The sequence below is a fragment of the Salarias fasciatus genome, chromosome 1 (assembly GCF_902148845.1).
Source record: "Salarias fasciatus chromosome 1, fSalaFa1.1, whole genome shotgun sequence".
NCBI lineage: Eukaryota > Metazoa > Chordata > Actinopteri > Blenniiformes > Blenniidae > Salarias > Salarias fasciatus.
Window position 1 is genome coordinate 28,130,911 of NC_043745.1, and position 26,338 is coordinate 28,157,248.

The following is a 26,338-nucleotide window of genomic DNA, read 5'->3' on the forward strand; positions in this document are numbered from 1 at the left end:
GGTAATTAATGAACCCACTTGAGTCATCTGCAGTTTTCTTTTTCACTTCACCTTTCAGTTAAATGACCACATCCTGGTTTGTGTTTTGTCTGATTGCTTCGCTGACCATTTGGTTGCAGATAATACATTAAAATAATTAATCCAAGGCAATAGTGATTTAAAAAAGTGATTAGACCTAGAGAGACTTTAAAGTAGAAATAGAAAAAAGATGCCATGCATCAATGGCCATGGAAAAGACTTGTACCTAGAGTAAGGTAACATGGTTTGAATTTGATTCTTTTCATGCAACCTTTCTTTCATATTTAGGTGTTTCAGTGAGTTTTTCCAGCATTATGTCAGCCTAGTTTTTTGACAGAGGAGGAACTTTCATGAGAACACAGGGTACACCGGCCTCGTCTGTTGTACTTGTTTTGAATTTTTCTTTTTTTTTTTTGTTATGGTATCTTGTAATGGTGAATAAGCTTTGCTGTTGTTCTGTATCATTTAAACTGCGCTGATGAACCAGATGTTAAAGAATGGAACCAAAGAAGCATCTCCGTCGAAATATTAATGTTAATGGAAAATGAAGAAAGCCAGTTTGCCTTGTCCTTAAATTGGTGGGCACATTTCTTGACTCACATTTTTAGGATGTTTACTGCAGTACTTTTTCTGTTATGCATATGTTGTTTGTTGCACTTTCATTACTGCCTCTGCATTGTTCGTGCAATCTATACCTTTATTTTACTGCTCTCTCCCATTGTTATTGATTTTTACATGTTACATGGCTCTGAAAAAAGTAATCATAATGCTTTTCCTCTTTACATGCACATAAATCTGATCCAGTTCACTTTCGCTGTGACGTTTTCTGTTTGCAACATGCGCACAGAATCCCACATCAGGCTTCCCCTGGAAGCCCACCAATATCTAAAATGAAATGAACTTGTGGTGCTTCCTTTTTCATGCAACATTAAAGAAACATTCTGGTAGTTCAAAATATAATCAGAAAGAGACGAGCAGGGATTGCTTTTTTGCATGAAGTGACACGGCTTACTCTGCTACAGTTTCCACCTCGCAAGACGAGACATTGGCATGTGTGCGCGGTCACATCATGATGTTAGGTGAACTGACGTCACAGACATGTCGGCAAAGCTCCGACTGCAAAAAGTAACCCGGTGTGACATCTACATGGACTATGATTGGATCAGAAACCCCCTACGATCCAATCGTAATTTCAATCATATGGTAATCAGATTCAAGTTAGATATTGTCAAAATTGAACCAGGTTGGCATTTAATGGGATTACCTTTGATCCATGTAACTACAGCTTCTGACTGAATTATTATTGTTATATCCCACTAGTTTATTACAGGAATATTACCGACTGTGGAGCCAGGTTCATTATATACCAAACACTGCCTGAATATCCACCTGGGCACACCTTATTCTCCTCTGAGAAAGCGCACCACTAACATTCTGCATATTACTGAGTGTAGACATGGAATTTATGTATTTTCTGTCAGCAGTCCCATTACATGCTGCATCAAAGGACTTAATTTACATCACACAAGTAAAATGTTCTCCATATTTATTTGCTGTGCACTTTATTTATGAAATGTTGTACCAATTAAATTGACTTTTCTTTCAGTCTAAAAGGTAACAGTATTTGCTCAGCTGTGCTTTTGAAAATTAACATCCAGGCTCATGCACCAGATTGTGTGCCAGGATCCTTCTAACGGGCCGCGCTTGCAGTGGTGTATTTGAAAGCACAGGCATGGAGCGGCATCCTCTGCTGGGAAAAGCCAGATCAAATAACGGATTCAGATTTGCCAAAGTCATTAATTTCACATGCTGGCAGAGGAAGTCCTTGTGGCTACTGAATGAGAAATGTTTTCAATCAAAGATTTGAATTCTTACTCAACCATCACAACTGTCGTTTGGGAGCCAGCCTTCGGTATTCCAAACCAAAACACAGAGTCATGGATTTTGGTGTCGGACAAAGAATGAATAGAGGAAAAAAAAACTGTTTCACCAGCACACTTTCATGGGTTTGCAGTTGTGGTTGGCAGTCACATATTTCTCCACTATGTATCGTTCCACTTGCTTGGACTGAATCAACTGAGACTGCCGGTGTCCATCTGGATTGGGGAGTAGTGAGGGTGAAGTCAGTTTAGCAGTCTACATAGCTTTTCATTCAATTCAGCTCTGGCACCTGGCAGTCCTGTGATGTCGTTGGCTGAAAAAAAATGAGCTTCAGTCACTGTAATTTTGGAGAAAGTCTTTCAAACCACTGACTGACAAGAAGATGACAAGGTGAAGCAGCATTTGAAATAAATTGTCATCCACTTTTACTTTATCTTTCCTGAAGTAACAACATTTATTGAGACATATGCAGTCCTTAAAGGAGAAAAAAAGAAAGCAAATCATGGATTTGTGTGTTTTTTTTTTTTGTTTTTACAAAAGGTGACAGAAGTATTTATATTATTTACGCAGCAGTCTACATATACTTGTATTTATAAAAAAAGTATAAAAACACAACTAAAAGTATAAAAGTACACCTTCAACTTCTTTATTTTAGTAAGAAATAAACAAGTACAAATTCTGCAATGCATTCACTTCACAACTAAAAAAGTAATAATGATTTTTTTGTGAGAAACCTCAAAGTGTTAACGACATCAGTTTACAGCCGCCTGCAACTGCCTATGATTGTGCTGCTCTCTCAATATCAACATTAGTATGCCTTTCTGCTGATGCCATCGTAGTGATCCTTGGATTTCTTTTCCTTCTCTTCAAAAATGAATTGAAGTGAATCAATTTAGTTATAAGGAGTTAAAGACAAAGAAAAACAAATAATTATAGAAATCCCTAAAAAGTTTACATTAAATAACGTACAAATACGTTCAAACTACTTAACTGAAATAGATCAAAAATGGGAATTTATATTTGCAAGAACTTATATAGTAATCAGGAGTCATGCACATGCATCTGTTGGTGAGGCAAAGGAAAAAAAAAAAAAATAAACCAAGAATAGTTGTCAAGGAATACCTCCTCTAGAGAAAGCAATAGAAAAACGTGGAAGATCAGGGCGACTATCAAGAAAGCTTTCAATGAGGAAGGGGTTCATAATGTTGCTAGCCAGCTGCCAGGAGGTCTCCTTGGGTCCATGGACTTCCCAGTCCTCAAGATATTTCTGTCCCCGGTCTCTCCAACAGACAACCAGCAACTTATTCACTGAGTAGATAGGCTGTCCACCAATGATGCAGCGTAGAGAAAAGACTCTGGAGGAAGACTTATCAATACTGGTCTTAAATGACTTCAAACTGTAGAATGATCGAGAAAAAAGAAGCATAAAAGAACAACTTACTGTAAACCACAAAAGCAGAACACATGAGACATGAACGCCTCCACTGTCTCCTTTGTTGAGGGTAGCTGATGCAGGCGTCAGTCCACGTGACCATGGTTGTCTGGGTATGGAAGAGGCTGCAGGAGGCCAGCTGGGTGGGATCTTGAGAGTTTAGTCTTTGCACACATTTCACAAGAAGAAAGTATTTCTTCCATCTGCTTCTCCATATTCAGCCGCTAGAATCACAGAGTTCGTCTACCCCCTGGGTGCCATATGTGCCAGGATGAGTATCCACACCACTGACCTGAGAGACTCTGGAACATAGAGACTGGTAGAGGGGCAGTTGTCTGGGACTTGAGTCCCCTCGAGTGCTCGTGTCACCTCACCCTTAATGCCCCAGGTGGCTGCTCCGATGACACAAAAAGCAGGAAGCAGGAAGGATGTCGGTAGAACCTGGGATAAATTGTCTGTGAGGGGCACCAGCCCCTGGTGCTTCTGGAGCCTGGACGACATGAGATGGAGAAGTTAAAATTGATTAACAAACGAAAAACAAAAACTTGCCTAACCCCTCATGCACACTGGATGCGGTCCGGGATACCACAGCACTGTGATTCACACCGCCTGCGGTGTCTCCGCAGTCCGCTGAAGAATGTTGCCAGATCTGTCGTTATCCCCCTTAAACAATTTGAAACCCGTTTTACTCAATAGAAAGCAGGCCAAACCGCCGTCTTGGTTGAAAATGCACGTTAAAACTGTATTTTTATAATAACAAACACGTCATAAACACATAATCATTTCATCGACCCGTCCGATATGTTCAAAAAAGAAGCTTGATTTGGCAGAAACCCGCCCAATCTGGCAACACGGAGCTGCTCTGGTCACAGAGCTGTTTTGAGCCATTTTGGTGTCATTTGACTTTATAGCAGTGACGATGTACCAAACCGTTCATTCTTCTAAAGCGTATAATGACTACACCACGTTGTCTGTTCTGTATTCTACCAGAAGAAGTAAAAAAATAGAAGGCAAAAACATGACAGAGATTTTATTTTGAAGTGACTTATTTTGGAACACGTATCGCGTTTCCTTCCTGGAGGTGTGCTGATACATCGATTATTAGATTAATCGTGATGCGACACATAATGATTCGATTCCGATTCATAAATATTTAAAATCGATTATTTTTCATAATAACTAGACGCCAGGAGCACGGACGCCACTTGCGGAACCAAAGTATTGTTCCTACGCACCACCCGGACATCTGTAGTGACGGACCGGTTAATATGGCGACAGCTAGCTCTTTAGCTACAGTAACAGAGTGTGAGATTCATTCTTCTGGATTAAAAGCTAGTGCTAAATGCCAACGCTGCTTTTGCTAAAGAGAAAATCATTCAAAGTTCTCGTCCACAACATATTCATCCAATAGATATTCGTCCATTTTACGCTACACTGGAACAAAAAGCACCGTGTAGCCTCATGTAGCCCCGGAAACAATGAGCCGTACTGCGCATGGCGCGGCGCCGTAAACAAAGCTTTCAGTTCAGAGGTAAACAAAACAACCAAAACATTTATCTCTGTAATATGCCTGAAAGAAGTCCAGAGGCGTTTGGCAGCGTGACGATGTTTATTCCAAGAGCAGGGATCAGAAACATGCGTTAGCATCGGCAGTCGAAAAAACACGCACACAACAACACTGCAGCTCCCGTAGCTCCCGCTGACGTCACACTACCGCCTAGACATATAGACATAGATATCTAGATGTAGGTGTCTAGATATGCTGCACGCCAAGTAGTAAATTCAAATTGAACATATATCTGCATATATGACATATCTGCTATTGTTTGCACTTAAGGGAGGTAACTGTTGATCTTTTGTCAACAGGGGCAGCCTTTTGTTGTATTGGCTCTTTAGGCCACAGCTACAGGCACAAAGTTTATGCCATGGTTGCTGATGGACCACTTGACATCAATAAAAAATACTTTTTTTGAATTTGTTTGATTACTTTGATTTATGTATACCGAGAAACAGCTGTACATTGTTTCAAAGTATGAAGTGGGCACTAAGTGAGGGGGAAAAAAATGCACAAAAAATCATGATAATCATTTTTATCATTAATATCGTGATAATCGTTGAATAATCGAATCGTAGCACCCTGAATCGTAATCGAATCGAATCGTGAGGTGCCTTAGATGGCACACCCCTATTCCTTCCGGGCACCCGACTTGCTTCTGTCTGAATTGACGCGGTAGGGCTGCAGCATGCGGAAAAATAGGATCTTTGCGGAAAGAGACCGGAGCTCCGCAGAGGCTTCGGAGCCGGACCGGAGCCGGACCGCAGCCGGACCGCGGCCGGTGTGCATCACAGCATTGATTTTAATGGCTACGGATTAGCTGCGGTGTCCGGACCGGAGCCGTTCCGGAGCCGGACCGCATCCAATGTGCATCGGGGGTAACTTGTCTGGAGCTGATTATCTTAGCAGTCCTTAAATGTTCCAGGTTGTTATAAAGAGTCCAAACCAGAAGGTGACACTGGCTGCCCTCCAGCCAGTGTCACCTTCCATTTTGACTGCCAAGGGTTTTGAGGTTTTCAACATCATAGTTCCTTTCTGTCCTGTCTGTTCCTTTCTTCCTGGAAAAGAATGCACAGGGATTGAACTTGTTATGCTTAGAAGAACACTGTGAGAGGATAGGCCTTACCCCTATACCAGAGGCATCGGCCTCTACAATAAAGATGACTTTCGGTTCAGAGTGGATGAGGACCAACCACAGCGAAAACTCTTGTCCTTGAAGAAGTAGTGGCATGGAAGGGTGCCGCAATGGTGGTGTAATTCCCAAATGAAACCACAAAGTTTGGCGAACATCAAGATTTTTTCTAACTGTGTGCATGAGTCAGTATTGGGCCACTGATGTACTGCTCCCTTCTTCTCAGGCTCTTTATGAATGTTTCACTCTGTCACAGCAAATCCAAGCTTCTGTGACCTTATCTCAGATCACACAGGTGTAGAAGACTGAAGGAACTTTCTTAGCTGAGATTAGCATAGAATTTGTCAAACTGCTTGGAGTTATATGTTTTATGTTCTTTTAGACATGTGCTGATGAAGCATTTTAAGGATTAAACCTTGAAAACCCGAACAATAAACCCTGTCTCAAGTAGTGATTGTCTTACGCACTTTGAAAGACTCAAATCCTCCATAAGTTTCTTTATTTATTTGAAATAACATTATGTCTATAACCTTTGAAATAAAAGTTTTATCTCACTTGTATGCATTCTACACAAACAATGCGAATAGCAATTCTGTTTATTCTACATAAAGAGAATTTGTATGTAGGCTTTGTGATGGAAATTTCTCATGTATGCATGCTGTTTCTCACTTGTAGTGCTCACAGAGATATTTTTTGTAAACAACCGTAGCTCACACACTCCGATGTGTGGGGAACCGCGACTGCTTTGTCTACCGTAGCTCCCACACTCCAATGTGTGGGGAACCGCGACTGCTTTGTCTAGAATTTACTTTTCCTGATAATCTTAGCGTAGCAGCTGCGGGCACTCGTGGGAGTCTTCCTGTGTCCAGCCTACGGCTGGGTGCAGTCAAGGCCCCTGGGAGTGAACGTAGCAGATAGTTATTAGAGGCTTGCACGCCCCTGCGAGGGCAGAACTCACTCTGTTACTCTGTTGACTGTGTGACTTCTCAGGCTGTACAGCTTAATAAAAAGACCAAAACGAACTCGCCGGCTGATGCATTTTATTAAAATAAAATTGCCATAACAGTTGGCGTTGTCGGCAGGATCCTACGAGTGGAATCCGGCGGGGGACGGGGACCCGGTGATCGGCCATCCTGCGGACAAATTGCTGCAGCCCCACCGCCATTGACGGACTCTACGGGGACTGGGTTCGCACCTGCCGACCGGACCACCGCTAGGATCCACGAACTGGTTTTCCCCCTTTGAGGGAAAACTCCTACAAGCACCCGGTGAGTTCTTTTCATATTGGACTGGTTGGAGGGCGAGTGACTGATGTAGTGCCGGTCACTATAATAACAGCATAAAACTTCAATCTTCCCAGAGTAGTGTTTGGAGTGGGAGAGAGATTGGAGAGGGTTTTTTAGCACTTTTGCACCCTCGGGTCTGGGCTGGGACCGTAGAGGCGAAAAGGCCGTTGGAGACGTCCAATTGAAAATGGGTAACAGATCTGTTAAAGAGAAGAGTCCTCCAGACACCCCAATATGTAACGACATGTCGAAAAAGTATGGGTCTGAGTGTGTGGTCTGTGTGAGAGAATGGAGTGAAAGGTTTGGTTTCCCCGAGGGGGGCAGTTTGAGTGTGAATCAGATAAAGAAGGTCGAAAGAGACATTCAGGCGGAATGGGATAAAATGATGACTTCGAAGGGGAAGTTGAAGCCTGAACATGTGCAGCGACTGGAGATGCACAAGAAGTGTATTACAATTTGGAAAACGGAAGCAGAAAACAGAGAGAAGAAAGCGACTATGCGCAAAATGGCGGGGGCATTGGATATGAGTGGAGATGTGGGAAACAGAAAAGATAATATGTTGAAATCAGTACCGCCAACATATGATGTTTCACTTTCCTCGCCTTATGCTCCCGCTGTACAGGCATTGGCTGCCATGAAGGTGGACCCCGACCTGGACTCGCACCCCCCTCGACGCCGTCATCCTCAAGACCAGCCACCACCCCTGCTAGATGGAGCTGTGGGAGGAGGACCTGCCCCGGATTCAACTACGACTCCGAGTCCCACCAGGTCTCCTATCGGCACCCGCAGCCGGCGCCAGCGGCGCTCTACATCTCCGTCTCCACACGCGGTTTCATCCACTGTGACCGCTCCGATGGTGGAAGTTGCTGGTGCTGACGGTCCAATTCTGGTGTACCGCCCATGGTCTCCAGAGGAAGTTCAGCTGCACGGAAAACAACTCCCTGATCCGGTTGACAATGGACAGAAATTCGGGCTTGAATTTTCAGCGTTCTGCCAAGAATACAGACCTACCGGAGCGGAGATAAGAAAAATTCTTGCCCTGAAGCTGAAGCCCTGTGACCTGGCCAAGATACGGGACAGTATACCCGCGGATGAAGCCCGTCTGAAAGATCCGGACTGGGCCCATGTGGCCAATGCGGGTTTCCGTAATTCCATCACAGTACTTACCGCATCGATAAATACGGCGTTTCCCCACCGCACCGATCTCGCTGCACTGCGTTCTCTGAAACAGGGGCCTCAGGAGCTGGTTGAGGATTTTCTGCACAGAGCTGAAGAGGTCTTCAATCGCCATTCTGGACTACAGCGTCCTCCTAGGCTGGGAGATGATGCTGAACCCTGGGAGAAGCTCTTGTGTGCCACTATTGTGGACGGACTGTTACCCGAGATGGGGGCCCTCGTACGACAGCTGTATGTGGGCATGAGACACGAAGTCCGCCTCGCAACCCTGAGACGGCATTGCTGCCACGCTCAGGATATCATCAGAGATAAGGTCAACAAGCAGGCCGGGAGACGGGATGCTGATCTTCATAAGGCTGCCTTGACCATGTACTCGGGACCCCCACCAGCGGGGGGTCGGGGTAAAGGACGAGGAGGTCGCAGGAGCGGGGGACGTGGCCAGCGCAAGCAATATCGTCAATCGGTGGACAGGGATTGCTGTTTTCTGTGTGGGCAACGTGGACACTGGGCAAAGAAATGCCCTCAGGCCCGGGAGGAACGCGAGAGTGGCAAGGAAGCTCCACACGCGGACTGACGGTGCGAGTGGGGGGAGGCGATCCCAGGGACGGAGGATTACACCGCTGATATTTCAGCTGCAGCGGTACAGGGAAGTGAGACACCACACACACACACAGTAGATAGCGAGACGCCATACACACACACAGTAGATAGCGAGACGCTACACACACACACAGTAGATGCTGAGACGACACACACACACATGGTCAATGTGGATGAGATGCACACACACATCTTCCTATCACAAGAGCAATACAAGAAGTTTCCCATTTACACCCTGGTGGTTAATGGCCAAAATGTACATTTCATGGTGGACACGGGTGCCACCCATTCTGTTATTCAGGATGGTGTCCTCACTCCCGCCCCAGGACTGAGTGGGGATTCCATCCTGTCCATATCGGCATCTGGACATCAGCAGAGGGAGCGGTTTACGGTTCCATTAACCTGTTCACCCTCTACAGGATCGCAGTTCACTCATAAATTTCTCCTCTCTAAATTATGCCCGATCAATTTGCTGGGCAGGGATCTGATGTGTCAACTCAGGCTCACGGTTGTGTCAGGACCTGAGGGGTTGTCTATTTCGGGACCCCCCACTGGCCCTGAGGAGGACAACATGAGCACACTCACAATGGTCAAATATTGCCCTTTGACCCCAAACTATGTGTACCAATGGAAGATTGGTCAACAACCGACAAGTTTGCATTGGCTGGAATTATGTCGGGCTAGAGTGGCGCCCTCCTCAGTTTTCATGGAGGCGGCAGATTTGCACTGCACGTCTTATTTCTGTCGTGAAGGTCCAGATGACGAGTATGAGGAGCAGTTCTTTAAGCAAACACATGATAGACTCATCCTTCAGTGCTTGGTGTGGGACAAATCTTTCTGTGCTCTCTCGGTCCAACTCACACCGACTCAGAGTCCCTTATTTCGAGGGTGGGGAGGTTCCTCACCTCACATTTCCCTGGCTCGACCGTCGAACCGGGCTTGGAAACACTTAGGGGCATTTATGCTGAAGGCTTCCAGAGCTAAAGATTGGGAGCCCACTTCTGACCCACATGTTTTATACTCCTCATCAGCTCGCGTGTATTGTCAAGCACTCCCTAGTGCTGTTCACTGTCAGCGTACTGTGCGGCTGGAGTGCCAGTATGATTCACTTCTCTCTCTCTCTCCTTGTGCCTCTCCCTCCACAACAGCAGCCCTTGACTCGCTGCCAAAGCAGCTGTGGGCTGAAAACAAATATGACGTCGGACTGATAAGGGGGTGTGAGCCTGTCGTCATCACACCCAAATCTTCTTTCCGGCCCTGTCAGAAGCAGTATCCGCTGAAACAGGAGGCCGTGGCAGGCATAACTCCTGTGTTTCATTCGTTGCTAAAAGCAGGGGTGATTGTGCCCTGCCCCTCCTCACCAGTGCGCACTCCGCTGTTTCCTGTGAAAAAAATTAGGGGCCCTGGTGAACCAGTGGAGTGGCGATTTGTTCAGGATCTACAAGCTGTGAATAGGGCGGTGGTCCCCAGGTCTCCCACCGTTCCTAACCCGCACACCATTTTATCTCAGATACCGTCCACAGCTACGTTTTTTTCTGTGATTGACCTGTCAAATGCATTTTTCTCTGTTCCAGTTCACCCGGATTCACAGTACTGGTTTGCATTTGAATTCGAGGGGAAACCGTACACCTTCACACGGCTGTGTCAAGGTTATTGTGAGTCTCCTACCATCTATAATGCGGCACTGCGTGATTCTCTCTCCTCCCTTGTGCTGTCCCCAGGTTCGGTCCTTCTGCAGTATGTGGATGATCTCCTGGTCTGTGCGCCTACGGAGGAGCAGTGTCAGACTGACACACTTGCATTGTTGCGTCATCTTTGTGAGCAGGGTCACAAGGTCAGCAGGAGGAAACTGCAGTATGTTCTCCCCACTGTCACCTTCTTGGGGCATGTGATCTCCTGCTCCGCTCGGAAGCTGTCAGACTCTCGCGTTGCTGCGATACGCAACATTCCAAAACCCGTCACTAAGAAACAAATGATGTCCTTCTTAGGCATGACTGGTTATTGTAGGAATTTTATTCCTAACTATTCATTTCTTGAGTCCCCTCTTACCAGGTGTATCTATGGGTCACACCTTGCGGCGCAAGAACCAGTCCCGTGGACCACGGAGGCCGAGGCTGCATTTGTGGCTTTGAAGGAGGCCCTCCTCTCTGCTCCGGCTCTGGCTCTGCCTGATCCAACCAAACCATTCACACAGATGGTGGATGAGAAGAATGGCTTCATGTCATCTGTTCTTTTACAGGCTCATGGGGACCTGCTTCGTCCGGTGGGGTACTACTCCTCGCGGCTAGATGCGGTGGCTGCGGGGCTCCCACACTGCCTGCGTGCTGTTGCGGCGGCGGAGAAGGCGGTTTTGGCATCCAGAGACATAGTGGGTTATTCTCAGCTCACTGTTATGGTACCACACTCTGTGTCGGTCATTCTACTTGAACAGCGTACCTCGCACCTCTCTGCGGCGCGTTGGCTCAGGTATACTACTGTTTTGCTGGACATGCCTAACATCACTGTTCAGCGGTGCACCAGGCTTAACGCGGCAACCCTCCTCCCCACTGAGGAAGATGGGGAGCCGCACCAATGTGATCAGGTCTTGTCACAGGTCTGCACCCCGCGGGTGGATCTTTCTGACTCTCCTTTGCCTAATTCTGATCTCATCTTGTATGTAGATGGCTCCTCCTCTCGCGATGTGACCGGAAGAAACCGGGTGGGTTTTGCTGTTTGCTCCGATCACGACACCCTGGTGTCCGGCTCCCTTCCGGCTCACTTCTCGGCTCAGACTGCGGAGCTGGTGGCCCTCACTGAGGCCTGTAAGCTCTCCAGGGGGAAAACTGTCACCATTTACACGGACTCTCGCTACGCCTTTGGCGTGGTGCACGACTTTGGTGTCCTGTGGAAGCACAGGAATTTTCTGACGTCTGGTGGTAAACCGATCCTGAATGCATCTCAAGTTTCTGATCTGTTGGATGCTATTTTGTTACCCTCTGCTGTTGCTGTTGTGAAATGCTCTGCACACACAGGCTCTGCGGATTCAGTCTCCAGGGGGAACGCTGCTGCTGATGCAGCTGCCAGACGGGCGGCGAGTGCACCTCCGGCTCCTCAGCTGACTGTTGCTGACTCCGAGGCCCCCTCAGCTTCTCTTGCTGAGGTTCAATCGCTGGCTACGCCTGATGATCGCCGGCTTTGGTCCTCGAGCGGGTGCAGGTTCGCTGACGGGGTGTGGGTGTCTTCGGATGGACGTCCCTGTCTCCCTCGCCGCCTCTTCCCTCATTTTGCTAAGCTTGCTCATGGTGTTGATCATGTCTCCAAGGGGGGAATGGTACAACAGGTCACATCTTTGTGGTTTACCAGGGGATTCTCGGTTGTGGCGGAGCGGCACTGTAAGACATGTTTGGTGTGTGCAGCTCACAATGTCGGCCATGTCCGGCCTGTGGGGAGCGCTGCTCACCCGCCGTCTGAGTTCCCTTTTGACCACCTGATGATGGACTTTGTGGAACTGACTCCTGCAGAGGGTAAGAAATACTGCCTGGTGGTTGTTGACATGTTTTCCAAATGGGTGGAGGCTTTTCCCACCAAACATGCGGACAGCGGAGCGGTAGCCAAAGCACTCCTGACTGAAATCATTCCGAGGTGGGGCATTCCCACCAGAATCACGAGTGATAACGGAACCCATTTTGTAAATAAGGCGCTGACGGAGGTCAGCAATAGATTGGGGTTCCAGTTACGTACACACTGCTCTTATCATCCACAGTCTGGAGGAGCAGTGGAAAGAGAAAATGGCACTTTGAAGGCCAAGCTGGCTAAATGTTGTGAGGACACGGGCCTTTCGTGGCCTAAAGCTCTTCCTCTTGTGCTGATGGCCATGCGCATGCGTCCGAGAGCCAGAACAGGTCTCAGTCCATTTGAGACACTGTTCGCGCGCCCGCCTCAGACAGGCTTGGAGCCTCCGCGCTGGCAAGCCTTGTCTACTGATATGTGTGACAGCAGCATGGTGTCTTATTGTGCCGATCTCTCCAAGACTCTGTTTCAGATCAGGCAGACCGTGAAGGAGGCTCTTCCGCGCCCGGCTGAAGGCCCTCTACACCGACTGAACCCAGGGGACTGGATCCTGGTGAAGGACTTCCGCAGGAAGCACTGGAAAGCCAGACGGTGGCTCGGTCCGTTCCAAGTCCTGCTGGTGACTCACACTGCCGTGAAGGTAGCAGAGCGAGCTACCTGGATCCACGCGAGTCACTGTAAGCTCCTTACGGTGCCACCGCCGGCTCCGACAGCTGATCTCCCAGCCACAGGGCAGAATAATCCCTGAGATCAGCTCCCGTGTGGGGTAGTCCACCCTCCACGAGGCAACGATGGAGATGTTCCTGGTCCTGATGATGCTGCTGCCAGCGCTAGCAGTGATGGCTCCTCCGCTCCACCGTGGGCACGTGGTGGAGGACCTCGCCGGGCCCCAGGACAACCTGTGGTGGAGAGCTGCCCGCGCGGTAGCTCGGGGACTGCATAATTCTAGTTGTATTGTGTGTGCTTTTATGCCTCATGCTACTCCTGCTAACACTCTGCTGATCCCACATCCCGTCTCCCTCTCCGATTCTCTATACACCTTTATCCGCTACCGCAAAAATCAAACCCTGCTTACACTGCGATACCCGAACGCAACTGTTCCCCCGTTGACCCCTTTCCGAGAGCCCATGCATTTTTCTAATATTACTAATTTCACGTGTGCACACACAGGTACTATTTACGAGCTTAGGGGCCTACATTCTCCTTTTGGCCCACCTCCCTTGTGCGTGCGGCAACCTGCTCGGACCCGTTCCCATTTGGGTGACACTGTTGGCTGTGCGCTCACTCTCAATGTGTCCTGTTCTGTGGATCATCAGCCATGTCCTAATGCTACCTCTCCCCATGCGTCGACCTGGTGGAGTGGTTCACCGCTCTGGTCTGTGATCTACTTGAACTACTCTGTTTTTACTAACATGTCTTCGTTGTTTCTCCAGTGGGATGCTAAAACTGTTCTGAAAGGGGACATCGTATCCTTCCCCAGCAGGGCGGGCTATGGGTGTCCCACGGACATGGTGTGGGTTTGTGGCCATAGATCCTACATTTATCTGCCGAGAGACTGGTCTGGTACCTGCTATTTGGCCCATTTGATTCCTGCTGTGACTGTGCATTCCTCTGCTGCTGATATCCCAGGTGTCCGTCGTCTCCGGAAGCGGGCTGTTGCAGTTCCGGAGGACAAGAGACGCATAGGGTGGGGGCAGGCGTTCTGGGGGGGGTTTTTCCCTTGGCATGGCACCGTTCGTAACCAGCATGAGATTAACTCGCTTGCATGGGAGTTGGAGAACCTCACCGGTCTCGTCACTGACGGTTTTGATCTCCTCACAGATGAGCAGAAGGCCGAGCGTGTCATGGGCCTGCAGAACAGGGTGGCCCTGGACCTCCTTCTCGCTGAGAAGGGAGGGGTCTGTGCTCTCATAGGTGATCACTGCTGCACCTGGGTTCCTGATGTCTCTGATAACATGACTAATATACATGCTCAGCTGTCCTCTCTCCTGGCTGAACTACATGCTCAGGAGACGGGTGTCCCCTCGTCTGGATGGGACTTCTGGGGCTGGCTGGCTGGGGCCGGCTGGCGGGCTTGGCTTACTAAGGTTGCTGGCATGCTTGCTATTTTCCTGTCGATTCTGGGGGTTTTCTCTTGCTGCATTGTTCCCCTGGTCCGTTGTCTGGTTGCTCGCATGTTCACAGCTACTTTGGCTCATTATACTTTGCTTCATTCCACTGAGCTGTCTGCATCCTCGTTCGCTCACCTTTCTGATGATTCTGATGTTGATGATGCTGATGATTTGGGGTTGATTGACTGATGTGGGGGGGTCTGTTGAAGTTGATTAAACCGTGGTTGATTTAATCAAAAGGGGGGAATGTGATGGAAATTTCTCATGTATGCATGCTGTTTCTCACTTGTAGTGCTCACAGAGATATTTTTTGTAAACAACCGTAGCTCACACACTCCGATGTGTGGGGAACCGCGACTGCTTTGTCTACCGTAGCTCCCACACTCCAATGTGTGGGGAACCGCGACTGCTTTGTCTAGAATTTACTTTTCCTGATAATCTTAGCGTAGCAGCTGCGGGCACTCGTGGGAGTCTTCCTGTGTCCAGCCTACGGCTGGGTGCAGTCAAGGCCCCTGGGAGTGAACGTAGCAGATAGTTATTAGAGGCTTGCACGCCCCTGCGAGGGCAGAACTCACTCTGTTACTCTGTTGACTGTGTGACTTCTCAGGCTGTACAGCTTAATAAAAAGACCAAAACGAACTCGCCGGCTGATGCATTTTATTAAAATAAAATTGCCATAACAGCTTGAAGGTATTTCATCATGGGGAAAGTATGTGTAACAGATTCTGAACTTTTTTCCCTGTCTATTGCGTCTGATGATCCCCAGCAGGAGTCGTCATGTGAAGTGTTTTTCTCTCTTCCTCTGCAGGGTAGAAGATTAGATATACAGAAAGAGGACAGAAAAATAAACATAAAAATAACTTTCTTTTCCAAAGTGTTGCTTTTTGTTTGCTTTTCAGTTCACGCTAAATTTATAACAAATAGGTTTTTGGATATTATGGTTCATTTCCTCTTTTAATTTGGGCATTGGAAAAAAAAAGATGTAAGTACAAAATGAACTTTACCACTGAAGCAGGAAAATAACTAATTGAATTTGTAAAAGTGTACTCAAACTCATGTTGATTTTGATATGGCTGAACCCACTGAAATATTCTGTGGAGATCAAAAGGCCAAATAATCTTCTGGACTGTGAGGTTCTTGAGTCATTCCAGTCTGACAAAACCTGAGAGATGAAGTCAATGAAAAGTGGTGCATGTTTCTGCCTTCTCAACATTACTGTGGTGCCCTTTAATGGAACCTTATTGCTCCTATGAAAGCAGTTCACTGGTTGTTCTGAGAAACTGTGTGAATTTTAATCAAGTTTTTCCTCAAAAGTAACAACTGCTTTACATATACGTAAACATGAGTTAAAATAATAAGTACAAAAGTCTCATTTTCAGACTGTGTGGTGTTGTTGATTTCCTGTGATCCTGTGATTTTGTCAACGGTGATGATGGTAAACAGAATTTGCTAACATTTGACAAAGCCTTGTCTGAGCTTCATTGCTCTCTATACTGCCACAGTCACCTTATGTGGAGAAAGGAGATGGATGGATGGGATTTGAAATAAATTGATACACTAAAATCTGCATTACATTCAGTTCTGAATTTCACTTATGTTTTTATTTGTTTTATTTAAATCATGATTGCACACCAGGAACCTTCCCTCTGGTAGTTTATTCACAAATGGCAGCCTGGGTGTCTCACAATGATTACCCGTCCTGCCTTGACTTGCTTTGGAATGGCTGCTTTGCTTTGTTTGATTGTCCACTTCTCTTTTGCTGTTTGTGACTCTTCAGGCATCTGATGCTGAGCAGCGAATTTGTAATGCATTGAGTCTCAAAAAGCATGCAGGTTATAAGCTTTGGCTTTATTGTGCTGCTTATTTGTCAGCTATTTTATTTGTACTGCAATGAAAATCAGTCTTTTAATGCGTTTGAACTTTTCAAACCTCTACAGCTTCTCAGCTTGTCCTCCACTCTGCTTGTTGCACTAAAATTGAAAAGCAGATCATCAGCATAATACTGAAAGCTGTAAATATCTGCTAGTAAATCACTGCATTAAGTAAATCAAAGTACTGTTTCTAGGCGAGAGGGAAGATGGCGCGACTCAGTCAAATTTCAGACATAATGCATCTCTGAACTTCAGTTACAGCACACCGGGGCACTGTATGCCTCACTTAAAGTTATGTGACTCTTTTCTCCTCTCCTTTTCTGCTAATTTATGTTTCTTTCGGTTCAAAGAAATGAAGGCATAATTAGCTGGAGAAACGTTGATAAGTCTCCATGTTTTCCTCTCTGTCAAAGAACACCATCTGCACTGCCTTCCTGATTAATGAGCAGGTGGAGAAGAAAGCGTTTTCATCATGATGTGCATTGAGGCAAACAGAAAGTGAATTTACTATTCCCATAATACCAAAACAATGCTGTGCATTTTCAGACAGTAAATACAAATATAATTTAAATTTTCTGAACATGTTATTTACATTTTATGAATAAATTAGGCTGTAATGCAAAGCAGCATGATTTTGTGTTTTCCAGAAATTAAACTAGAACAAATAAAGTCAACCTGATTCGGTTCACCAATTAGGATTGTATTTGACTTTATGTGAAAACAAGTTAAATACAGCAATGTAACATCTTTATTTGAAGTCAACGCATGAGTTTTCTAATTTCCTCAAACGAATCAACTAATTTCTGGTAGATGTCCTCAACTCAGAAACTACTTTTTGGATCTTCGAAGTTCTCCTCCAATGTAGACGATATGATTTATAAGAGGACAATTTAGTTATCAAAGTATAGAAAAAGTCTGTAAGTCTATGAAAGATGTGACAATTGAATGCTTTATATTAAGACTTACTACTTAATTTAGATTTTGATTTTATGTTTTGCTTTTCATAGGTTTAAAAATGTACTATGCACAATGAGTAAAGACATTTTATTAGTAGATTCATTGTTGTTAATATGCCCCTTGTCCAGGTTATTTCCAGTTAAATGGTGCTCTGCCAATGCCATAACCTGTTCTGTCATACCTGACTAACAAGAGCCTCTGTCGCCTGTGGAAGAGCGTCCATCGCTGTACTGAAAAGGATCAATCAGGCACCTGATTTTCAGCATTATGGCAAAGAAAAACTGTTGAAGGAAAAGGTTTGAGCAACAGATTCTGAGCTCTCGTGTTCCTCCCACAAATTGCTTATTGTTTTATTGACAAGGATTGGGTTATTGTCGTAAGTTTACAGAACTGCTGCAGCGTGTAAATGAGTTAAACTCTCTAACAAAACAATGAGGATGTCTTAAGTTAAACTACTATGGCATGTAAATTAAATAAACTTTCTTTAATAATGAGTATGTCATGCTTTAGTTGCTGTCAGCAAATCGTGTTCACTGCTAACATTTTGCTCTGGGAGTGACCATGTGAGTAGTTTTAAATGGATTTTAAGATAAGGATCTGTGCTTGAGGATGCACATGAATTCAAGCAGCATGCGATAAATGCAATCAACCCCCTTCTGAGTGTATGGAACAAGTCTTATGAGACATCTCTGCAACATGGAATACAAATAAGACACAAAGCAAACTATGGCATTACAAGTAGGATTAATGAGGAAGCCGAGCAGTTTGGGCTGTGATATAAACAAGCTTGTGTGACAACAATATTTTTATGGAGAATTTAGGCAACAAGAGGATATCACCTGCCCGTTTCCCCCTTTCTTCATATCTGAAAGTCTGATACTATCAAATGTTACTATTTTCTTCTTGTATTTCAGTCTTTTTTAAAAAAAAGAAAGAAATGAAAGTCAAATATTTCAATTCTCATTGGAATTGCTCATGCCATTAATGTTAACAGAATCATTAAAGTGCATACACCACTTGAAATACACTTTACTCTGATCTTTAAATCAACTAAGGAGAGTGGCACTCCATTAATATTATACACAAATAAAGCTTTCGTAATTGATACAGCACAGGTGTTAGTTAGTCAGAAAAGGCGCTATACAATAAGTTGGGGGCTTGGTTTTTAATTACCTTGGGGATTTGCTCATTTACATTCTGCTGCTTAAATTCCCATGCTGACAAAAGAAACTGTGTGTGTGTATGTATGAGTATGTGCACTTGAATTTGGTGCAAAGTGGTGGTTTGATGAGAGTGAAGGTAAAGGAATCAATACAGTTTTAATGGGAAACAGGATGTCCTCAGGTAAAATTCAGGCCAAAATAGTGCATGAAATTCAATGATTACTTCATGTAGCTTGGAAGGAGGAAGGGGAAATGGAAGAAAAGGCACTCAATCTTAGCCTCCATGTACATTTCTATTCTTGAAGGTCAGCAAGCTTGTTATAGTGGACAAACATTAGATGTCCAGTGGTGCTGCCTTCTCATTAATCTCGTCTTCTCATCTAAGGAGAAACCTGTAAAAGGGTCAACATATCCTGGCATATTGACAGTCCACATTTCCCCAGATGAACTTCACAAGGTGATAAGTTTACAAAAAAGAAACCCCCACAGCTGCTCATGCTTTATTTAATAACCAAAAGCTTCAGAAATTAGGTCTTGCTCCCGCCACTGGCTGAAAACAGGTTGTGTATCCACCCCTCTGGAGCTACCCCCCTCCTTCCCTCCTGCCCACCACTGGTCACACATTTTTCATGAAGATAGTCTTTCTTCAAGATTTTTATTGACTCAGCTACATTATTAAATGCTACGCAACAGACCAAGGGCAAGTTTTCAATCTGTGCTGAGAGTAGACAGCGCAATTAAAATTTGCGGTCAAAGGCCAACACCCTTGAACTTCTACATTTTGTCAAATGCATTCAAGTAATTTGTTGTTTTGTTCACACAAGTCTGCTTAGTTTATGCTCGACACCATTTCTTTCTTTCTCTCTTTTTTAATCCAAAAATTTCTGATGTGCAAAATGCAGGACAGTGTCGACAAGGCTACCACCACACTGTATTTTTTAATGGTACAGTACAAGAACTATCCACTCATCATCGTCTTCACAGTTCTCCAATGACTCTAAACATGAAATAAAAGAGCAAGTAAACAGTCTTATCCTTGTTTCTCTCCCCTGGCGGACATGGTAATGTCCCACTTAGGTTAAAATGGCAGCACAAATTTGAACTTCGATACACACACAAAGCTATTCCACAAGTTTTTTAAAATACTTTGGCATCATATTTGACTTTAGTGTTCCCACTCTGCATTTTACAACTCTTTGGAGTATTCACCAATTCACATAATGTGGTTGTTTGAAGAACTGGGCAACAATGAGTTTTAATTTGTATAAACCCACCATTCCCCCAAGGAAGGTTGAGGAGGTTTTGTATTCAAAAAGGATATTTAAAAATGTTGATCTCAGAGCTTTTATTTTCCTAGAGTGCCAAATTAACATGCAGTTCTGCACACATATCATTTCATAGTCACATTCTAATTGCTCTCCATTAATTACATATTCTGGGTGAGAAGTGCATTAGCATAGATTTCACATGCAAGTGTGACCTACTGTTATGATGTGTGAGTGCTAAGGTTTCCAATCACAGAAAGACTGAATATCGTGTGCACTTTCAAACTGCCCAACCTGACAACGCCAAATGAAAATGGGCTTGAACAAATCACTTCAGCTTTTAATATTGCAGAAAGGCTGTGATTAAGGTGGTGTGCATTTGTACTTTAAATAGTATCAGCTGGTATTGTCAACACAATGTCCAAATGAGTCCTATATTTAATTACGAACAGTGTGGAATCTTGGTTTGCCGCTAAGCTCGTTAGGGGTTGCAGAGAAGCCACATTACTAGGGATCTCAACTCTCATGCATTGAGTGTGAGAAACACACATTTCAGCCCATTCACACAACCCACGCCACAACTGACATTTCTCACACAAATAAATAACTCGGTCATCGTCAGGACTTGAAAAGCATGACTGTAAAAACCCTTGTGGTTGCATTAACCAACACACACTCAACCTGTGGTGCCATGCAACATCCTGCTGCTTTTAGAGATGCACTCCGTAAAAAGTAGCACAGGGCGAGCTTAGCTCCCGGCATCAGTGAGCTGTTAGCCATCAGTGAGCTACTTAGTTTTGACTGGTTCATTCATATTCCCAACATCACTCGGCAAAACGTGATTTCTCGCTGTGCGCCAGGCACGCTGTCCAGATTTTTCGTGAATTGTGTGACACTGGGAGTGTGATTGCATAAACAATTAAGATAGAAAAAGTCTGCCTTTGAAACATTAAAACAAAAAATTTGAATCTTCAAGTTTATTTTAGCAGATGTCTTTGTAAGACAAATGGTATTAGCTAGTCGGATATTTTGGTCATTTCAGATGGGAAATGAGCAGTCGTCACAATATCTGTCATCGTGGCTTAAAATCTGGGGTTTTGTGAATTGCAGTCAGGCAGATTCGTGGACGAAACTGAAACTGCTGATAGTTGCAAGAACCTGACAGTGACAGAAATTCAAGGACTGCGGTCTCACCACGCCACACAGCTACCAGCACCAGCGACTCACCAGCCAGTTGAAATGCAGCCGAATGTGACGCAACAATCAATGTGACAAAAACACACACAAGCTGACGGACTGCAATGGACTGTGAAAACGCGAGGTGGAGGTGAAAGGCTGTGGCAACAGAAGACTTGGAGCAACCAGCTCCTGCTGCTGCTGTGACATTGTGCATGGACACATGACACATGACATCAAATTATATGTCTTTGGATGGCATCTCAGACTCAGTAAAGACTGACGTCCACAAATCTGACTCACACTTTGAGCTCCGTCATCTACAGTCTCGGTGGGATCACCTCGAGTTAATGTTAAGGCATTGGCAGTTTTAAGACCTTGAATGTCTTTGAAACAGAAATGAAGAAATGGTTGATCCGGAGACAAAAATCGCTGGTTGGCATATTCTAGCCACTGAGATTTCATAACTGAATTTGATTATATCAAAATTTAAAGCCATGAAGCATTCCATTTACAGTCCACCGATATACTGGTCTGACCTTGGCGTGGTAGAGTGTCTGTCAGCAGAGGTTTCCAGTGCAGGGACAGTGGCAGATGTGTAATGCAAATGTCTGCAGTTATTACATGTTAAATGGTTGCATGTGTAAGGTTCACCGACTGTCAGCTCAGCATTTTGTTGACATGGAACTTCTCTGTGGGCTGTTATGACTCTTTGAAGGTGAAGTACAGCTGTTCAGAAGTTCATTAATTTCATTAGTGCATGTTTTAGCTTAGTGAAGAGAAATAACAGGAAATGTGATGTTGTAACGGCAACAAACTGTGTCTAAGCAATGCCACCATAGGATTACATGCTTCTCATGAACATTTTAAGCATTCAAAGCATGATGTTACTGTGTGAAGAAATCAATGAATATTAACAGTTGCTGAAATTCCTGAAGTAATGTAGGTACTTTATTGGTTATTTTATTTCATTATGTGATGTACGTATTCTGTCGTTGTCATTGGAGCAAATTTATTTTTGATAGCCAGTTTATACCTGTTTTATTCTTGTCAGACCATACTGTCAAAAATGTAGTTATTATTATGTATATGGCTTATATTGTACTTGTCACACAACTCTAAACTGCATTTGTTTGATGTTGAGTGTATTGGATTCTCTGTATTTGACTCTACAAATGGTGTTTCAAGGCGTTGAATTTCATCTAAAAATGTGATGAAAGTGAGGTGAAATCTTATAATCATGATGACGCAAATAGTTTTTCGAAAGATCCAAAAATTACAACTTTGAAGCTTACATATTATTGTATCAGCCATAGGGTCATTTTCAATACTCCCACTTTGCAAGCTGACAAGCTAGATTTCAAGAAGGGCGTAAAATGTTTTCATAGCAGTGTTTTAACTTATTTTTCTTTTGACTGTGCAAGCTTTGATCTTGTTTATAATGGTTTGTCTTGTAAACCGTAGTTGTACTGACTTGTCATGATTTACCAGTCGGTTACAATGACAAACTATGTGAGATTTTTATTCCTGATATTTGACACACTTTTTAATTCAATATAATGTCAAAATAATGTTGTATTTACGCTTTATTAAACCCACTATATATTACGGACTGGAAGTATGAGTTGAATCTGCCAAGTAAATGCATCATGAAATAGGAAAATAACATATAGAGCCTGAAATGCATTTTTTTTCACGTCCATCAACACAGCAGCTTTGATGAGCCTCGGCCAACAGCTTCTGTTATTTACCTGTCTATGAATTTATTCTGCCACCTCTGGCAGTCATGTTTTTAACACTTTCCCTTGCTGTTTTCCACTCCTTCACTAGTCTCTTCATCTGTGCTCTTTATGATGTTCTGTTTCTATTTTATAACATTTTATCTTATGCACATCTTCATAGTTTTTAGTTCAAATTCAGCTGGGTTTTTTTGTTTTTGGTGACACTGTCCTTGAATTGTCAGTCACTGGCAGTACTAACAGAGACTTTTTGATGGAAACATAACAGCTTTCTGTTGCAACACACTGACATCTATTGAACCCAGATGGTACATACCAGCATATTTTAATATCTAAGTAGCTTCCTAATTTCCAGGCCAAACATTTCCAACAGCTTGTCATTTTAAATGTTATTGTTTATCCTTCATTAATTCTAACTATCCGATGAAGATTAAATAACCAGCAAGAGTACAAACACCCAATCTACAAAAAGGATTGTTTTAGATTCTGAATGTGAAAAAAGGATTGTTTTAGATTCTGCTCACTTTGTTAAAGTGCTCTCTGATGTGTAAGATTTCTGCCTAAAATAACAGTTTTCTGTGTCATTCAGTGTTGACTTCAATCGTATTTCGAAAAACAACAAAAGACAGAACAAGCGATGAAAGCTGATCTTGCCCTCGTCTACAAATTCCAATCAAATCATGTCTTAAAAGGCTAAAGGCTCTCTGAGATATCTTTTCAGACGGAATATTGCTGCTTTTCATTCGTAAAGTGCCTCTGCTGTTGCCTAAGCGTTGACTTTCAGCTCTTTCTCGGAAAGCTCCTTGACTGCACCATCATTGGCTAGTTCAGAAATGTATCTCGTGTTTTCTCTTCTTTTTTATATCCCTGGGGCAATGGAGGCCATTCTGCTTCCACAGCGCATTCCCCTGAAAATACCTCTGGGGATGCTTTTCTCAGTGGCAGTGCCATCACTCCTATCATCAGTCCCCTGAGTGCCACTGAGCTGTACATCCTGGCAAGCAGGTAGGCACTGGAGAAGCAATGGCATGTCATTACTTGCTGCAGAAGATGCCTTATGAGAATGTATGAGATTTATATGTTAGGGTGTTAAAAAATAAATAAATAAATAAAATATAAAATCCATAAATAAATAAATTCAAGAAAGGAATTGCTGCAGCATTGCCATTGTTAAACTGGGATAAATACATTTTTTTTGGCTAACTGAAAAAAAAAAGCAACCTTCAAATTATAGAGTAATTGTTTTTCATTCGTTTAATCTGAATTTCTAAATCAGCTTTTCCCAGTGAAATGTTAGGCACAAGTGAAATTATTCTGAGGATGTTTAATATTTTGTGATGTTTAGTTATTGAATAGTCGGTATCATGAAGAGACCTTGTGTTTGTCAGGGTATTTCAGCTAAAAACCTCAGGGGATAGTTCAACAAGATTATTAATTCATTGTCATCCATGTGAGCCAAATGCTTTTTTTTTTTTTTTTTTTTTTTGGTTATAGATGCTCCTGGCCACTTTATTATAGTTACTTTCAAGATATTTCAGCCTTTCTCCATAATACTTTAAATTTAATCCACTTGAAGGTATTTTACAGTCCTGCATATCTTAGCAACTGTGCCTAAAACTGTTAGATTACATTTAGCCATTTGTGTCTGGCTCTGAATGGTTACCTCAGTGATAGCTACACTGTACAACCGACCACATTGCACTGTGGCCTGGGAGAAGACCCCATAAGGCGTAGAATCCTTCATTCTTTGCTCGTCAGTATGTGCGTGTATCTTGGTTTCTTCTCTTCTAAAATGTTTGTTCTGTTAATATCATCATCTTTCTAAAAAAAGGCCCTCTGTAATAATACCGCAGCCACAAGTAGCCCAAAAGGATAATTTTCATACAATTCCCCCACTGGTCTTTCTATTCATATTCCTGAGCTGTTGTTGAGACCGTGACGTGGTTAAAACTGCCATTACAAGGCCCGGGATCGATAATTTCTCCACATGCCTGCACGTTATTAGTTACACTGATAGAATGCCATTTTGTGGTCGCAGTTCTCTTAGTGGATCAATACATCTTTTTCCAATAGCAGATGAAGAACAATTGAGGTTGAAGGTTGTTATTAAGTAAGAGCAGTGAAGTGGCAACCTCTAATCCAGTGGATTGTCAGGGCAATAGAATAAGAAAACACACGGTAAAGCAAGACATACTGGATGGTTTTGTTTCTCAGACTGTTAGTGTTGTGAACTGACTCTTGTTGACAAACTAACACCAAACTCGCTGCATTTAATTTAGTTCTCAATATCTCTACTTCGAAAGATGTTGTGCATGTGGGACTTGAAAATCCTAAACACTTTGTGTGATTCCAGCAAACGAAACATATTTCTTAATCTGCTGTGTACTAAGGATTTCATGGATTTGGCTTCAACTGGCAGTTTGACTGGATGACGATCCACTGAATCGAGAAAAGTCATTACGCAAGCAGAACAGCTTCATCGTGTATGTAATCCACATTCAGCACCAGTGAATGAATAAATGAAGCCAAGCAAGATTTGAACTGTTATTCCAGTAGTTTTATGTACAGCAGGGGTGTAAAACACATAAGGATCTAATCCAGCGTGTCCTTGTATGATGAACAAACAAATACTGAAGGTCTTTCACAACAGGTCATGCAGAAAATGCATCAAATAAAGAGTTGCGGAATGTACTTGTAAAACAAAGTGTTGGGTGTCAAACTGCATTCCTGGAGGGCCGCAGCCCTGCATGTTTTCCATGGCTGTGTTCGAAACCGCATACTGTCTACTACATCCTTACATACTCATACTATCCATCCTGCATCCTGCTTACTCAGTCCATCAAACAGTATGCGAAGCGTTTACACTACAGCATACTACATAATAACCCACAATGCATTGCACTTCTTCCATGAGCAGAAATCGATCTGCTAAAGCTGATTTCACTTTAGCTCTAAACTCGTCAAATGTACAACTTCATCGAGATTTTTTTTTAAATTAGGCGACAAAGTGGTGGTTTAGAGCCCGAGTGTGTCGTTTATTTGTCCGAATATCAGCCGTTTATGATTTTGTTCGGACGAATTTGGCGAAATTCAAGCCAGCCGCAGTGAGCAACGCACTTCCGGTTATTTTCACCAAAATAAACCACCCCTTTCCCTTTCTAATGCAAAACAACCTCAGTGATAAATCTGTGCTTTTACTTTGAAAACAAGAAGCCAACCTTTCAGCAATATACCTCGCTTAACATCGCCGTTTGGACCGGTGTCCCGTTAACGGACCACTTATTATGCCAATTATGATGCTTTACCGACGGAGAGTTTTTTCGGCTCTTCAACAAAGATCGGCTCGCCGTCTTCGGTACATCATGGTCGCTTTCAGCATGGACTTGTTCTCAGATGTAAGGGTTTTTTTTTTGTTTTTTTGTTTTTT

At 43.8% G+C, this 26,338-nt stretch overlaps 2 protein-coding genes across 3 annotated transcripts; both read left to right on the forward strand.

Annotated features, from left to right (window-relative positions):
- Positions 1-7,002: 7,002 nt before the first annotated feature.
- On the forward strand, positions 7,003-9,054 carry LOC115391316 (uncharacterized). The gene is made up of 2 exons (XM_030095485.1): positions 7,003-7,286; positions 7,927-9,054. Exon 2 carries the CDS (start codon positions 7,939-7,941, stop codon positions 9,052-9,054), a length of 1,116 nt encoding a protein of 371 aa, XP_029951345.1. The 5' UTR covers positions 7,003-7,286; positions 7,927-7,938.
- LOC115393054 (protein NYNRIN-like) lies at positions 8,788-13,401 on the forward strand. 2 transcript variants are annotated; one of them, XM_030097846.1, is made up of 2 exons: positions 8,788-12,583; positions 13,090-13,216. In XM_030097846.1, exons 1-2 carry the CDS (start codon positions 9,241-9,243, stop codon positions 13,140-13,142), a joined length of 3,396 nt encoding a protein of 1,131 aa, XP_029953706.1. In that variant the 5' UTR covers positions 8,788-9,240; the 3' UTR covers positions 13,143-13,216. The 2 variants fall into 2 exon arrangements, with proteins under 2 accessions (XP_029953706.1, XP_029953697.1); XM_030097837.1 differs by having other exon boundaries at positions 8,788-13,401.
- Positions 13,402-26,338: the final 12,937 nt, after the last annotated feature.

Coding starts and splice junctions, on each gene's coding strand:
- LOC115391316 (XM_030095485.1), top strand. CDS start 7,939: ATGAAGGTGGACCCCGACCTGGACTCGCACCCCCCTCGACGCCGTCAT.
- LOC115393054 (XM_030097837.1), top strand. CDS start 9,241: ATGGTCAATGTGGATGAGATGCACACACACATCTTCCTATCACAAGAG.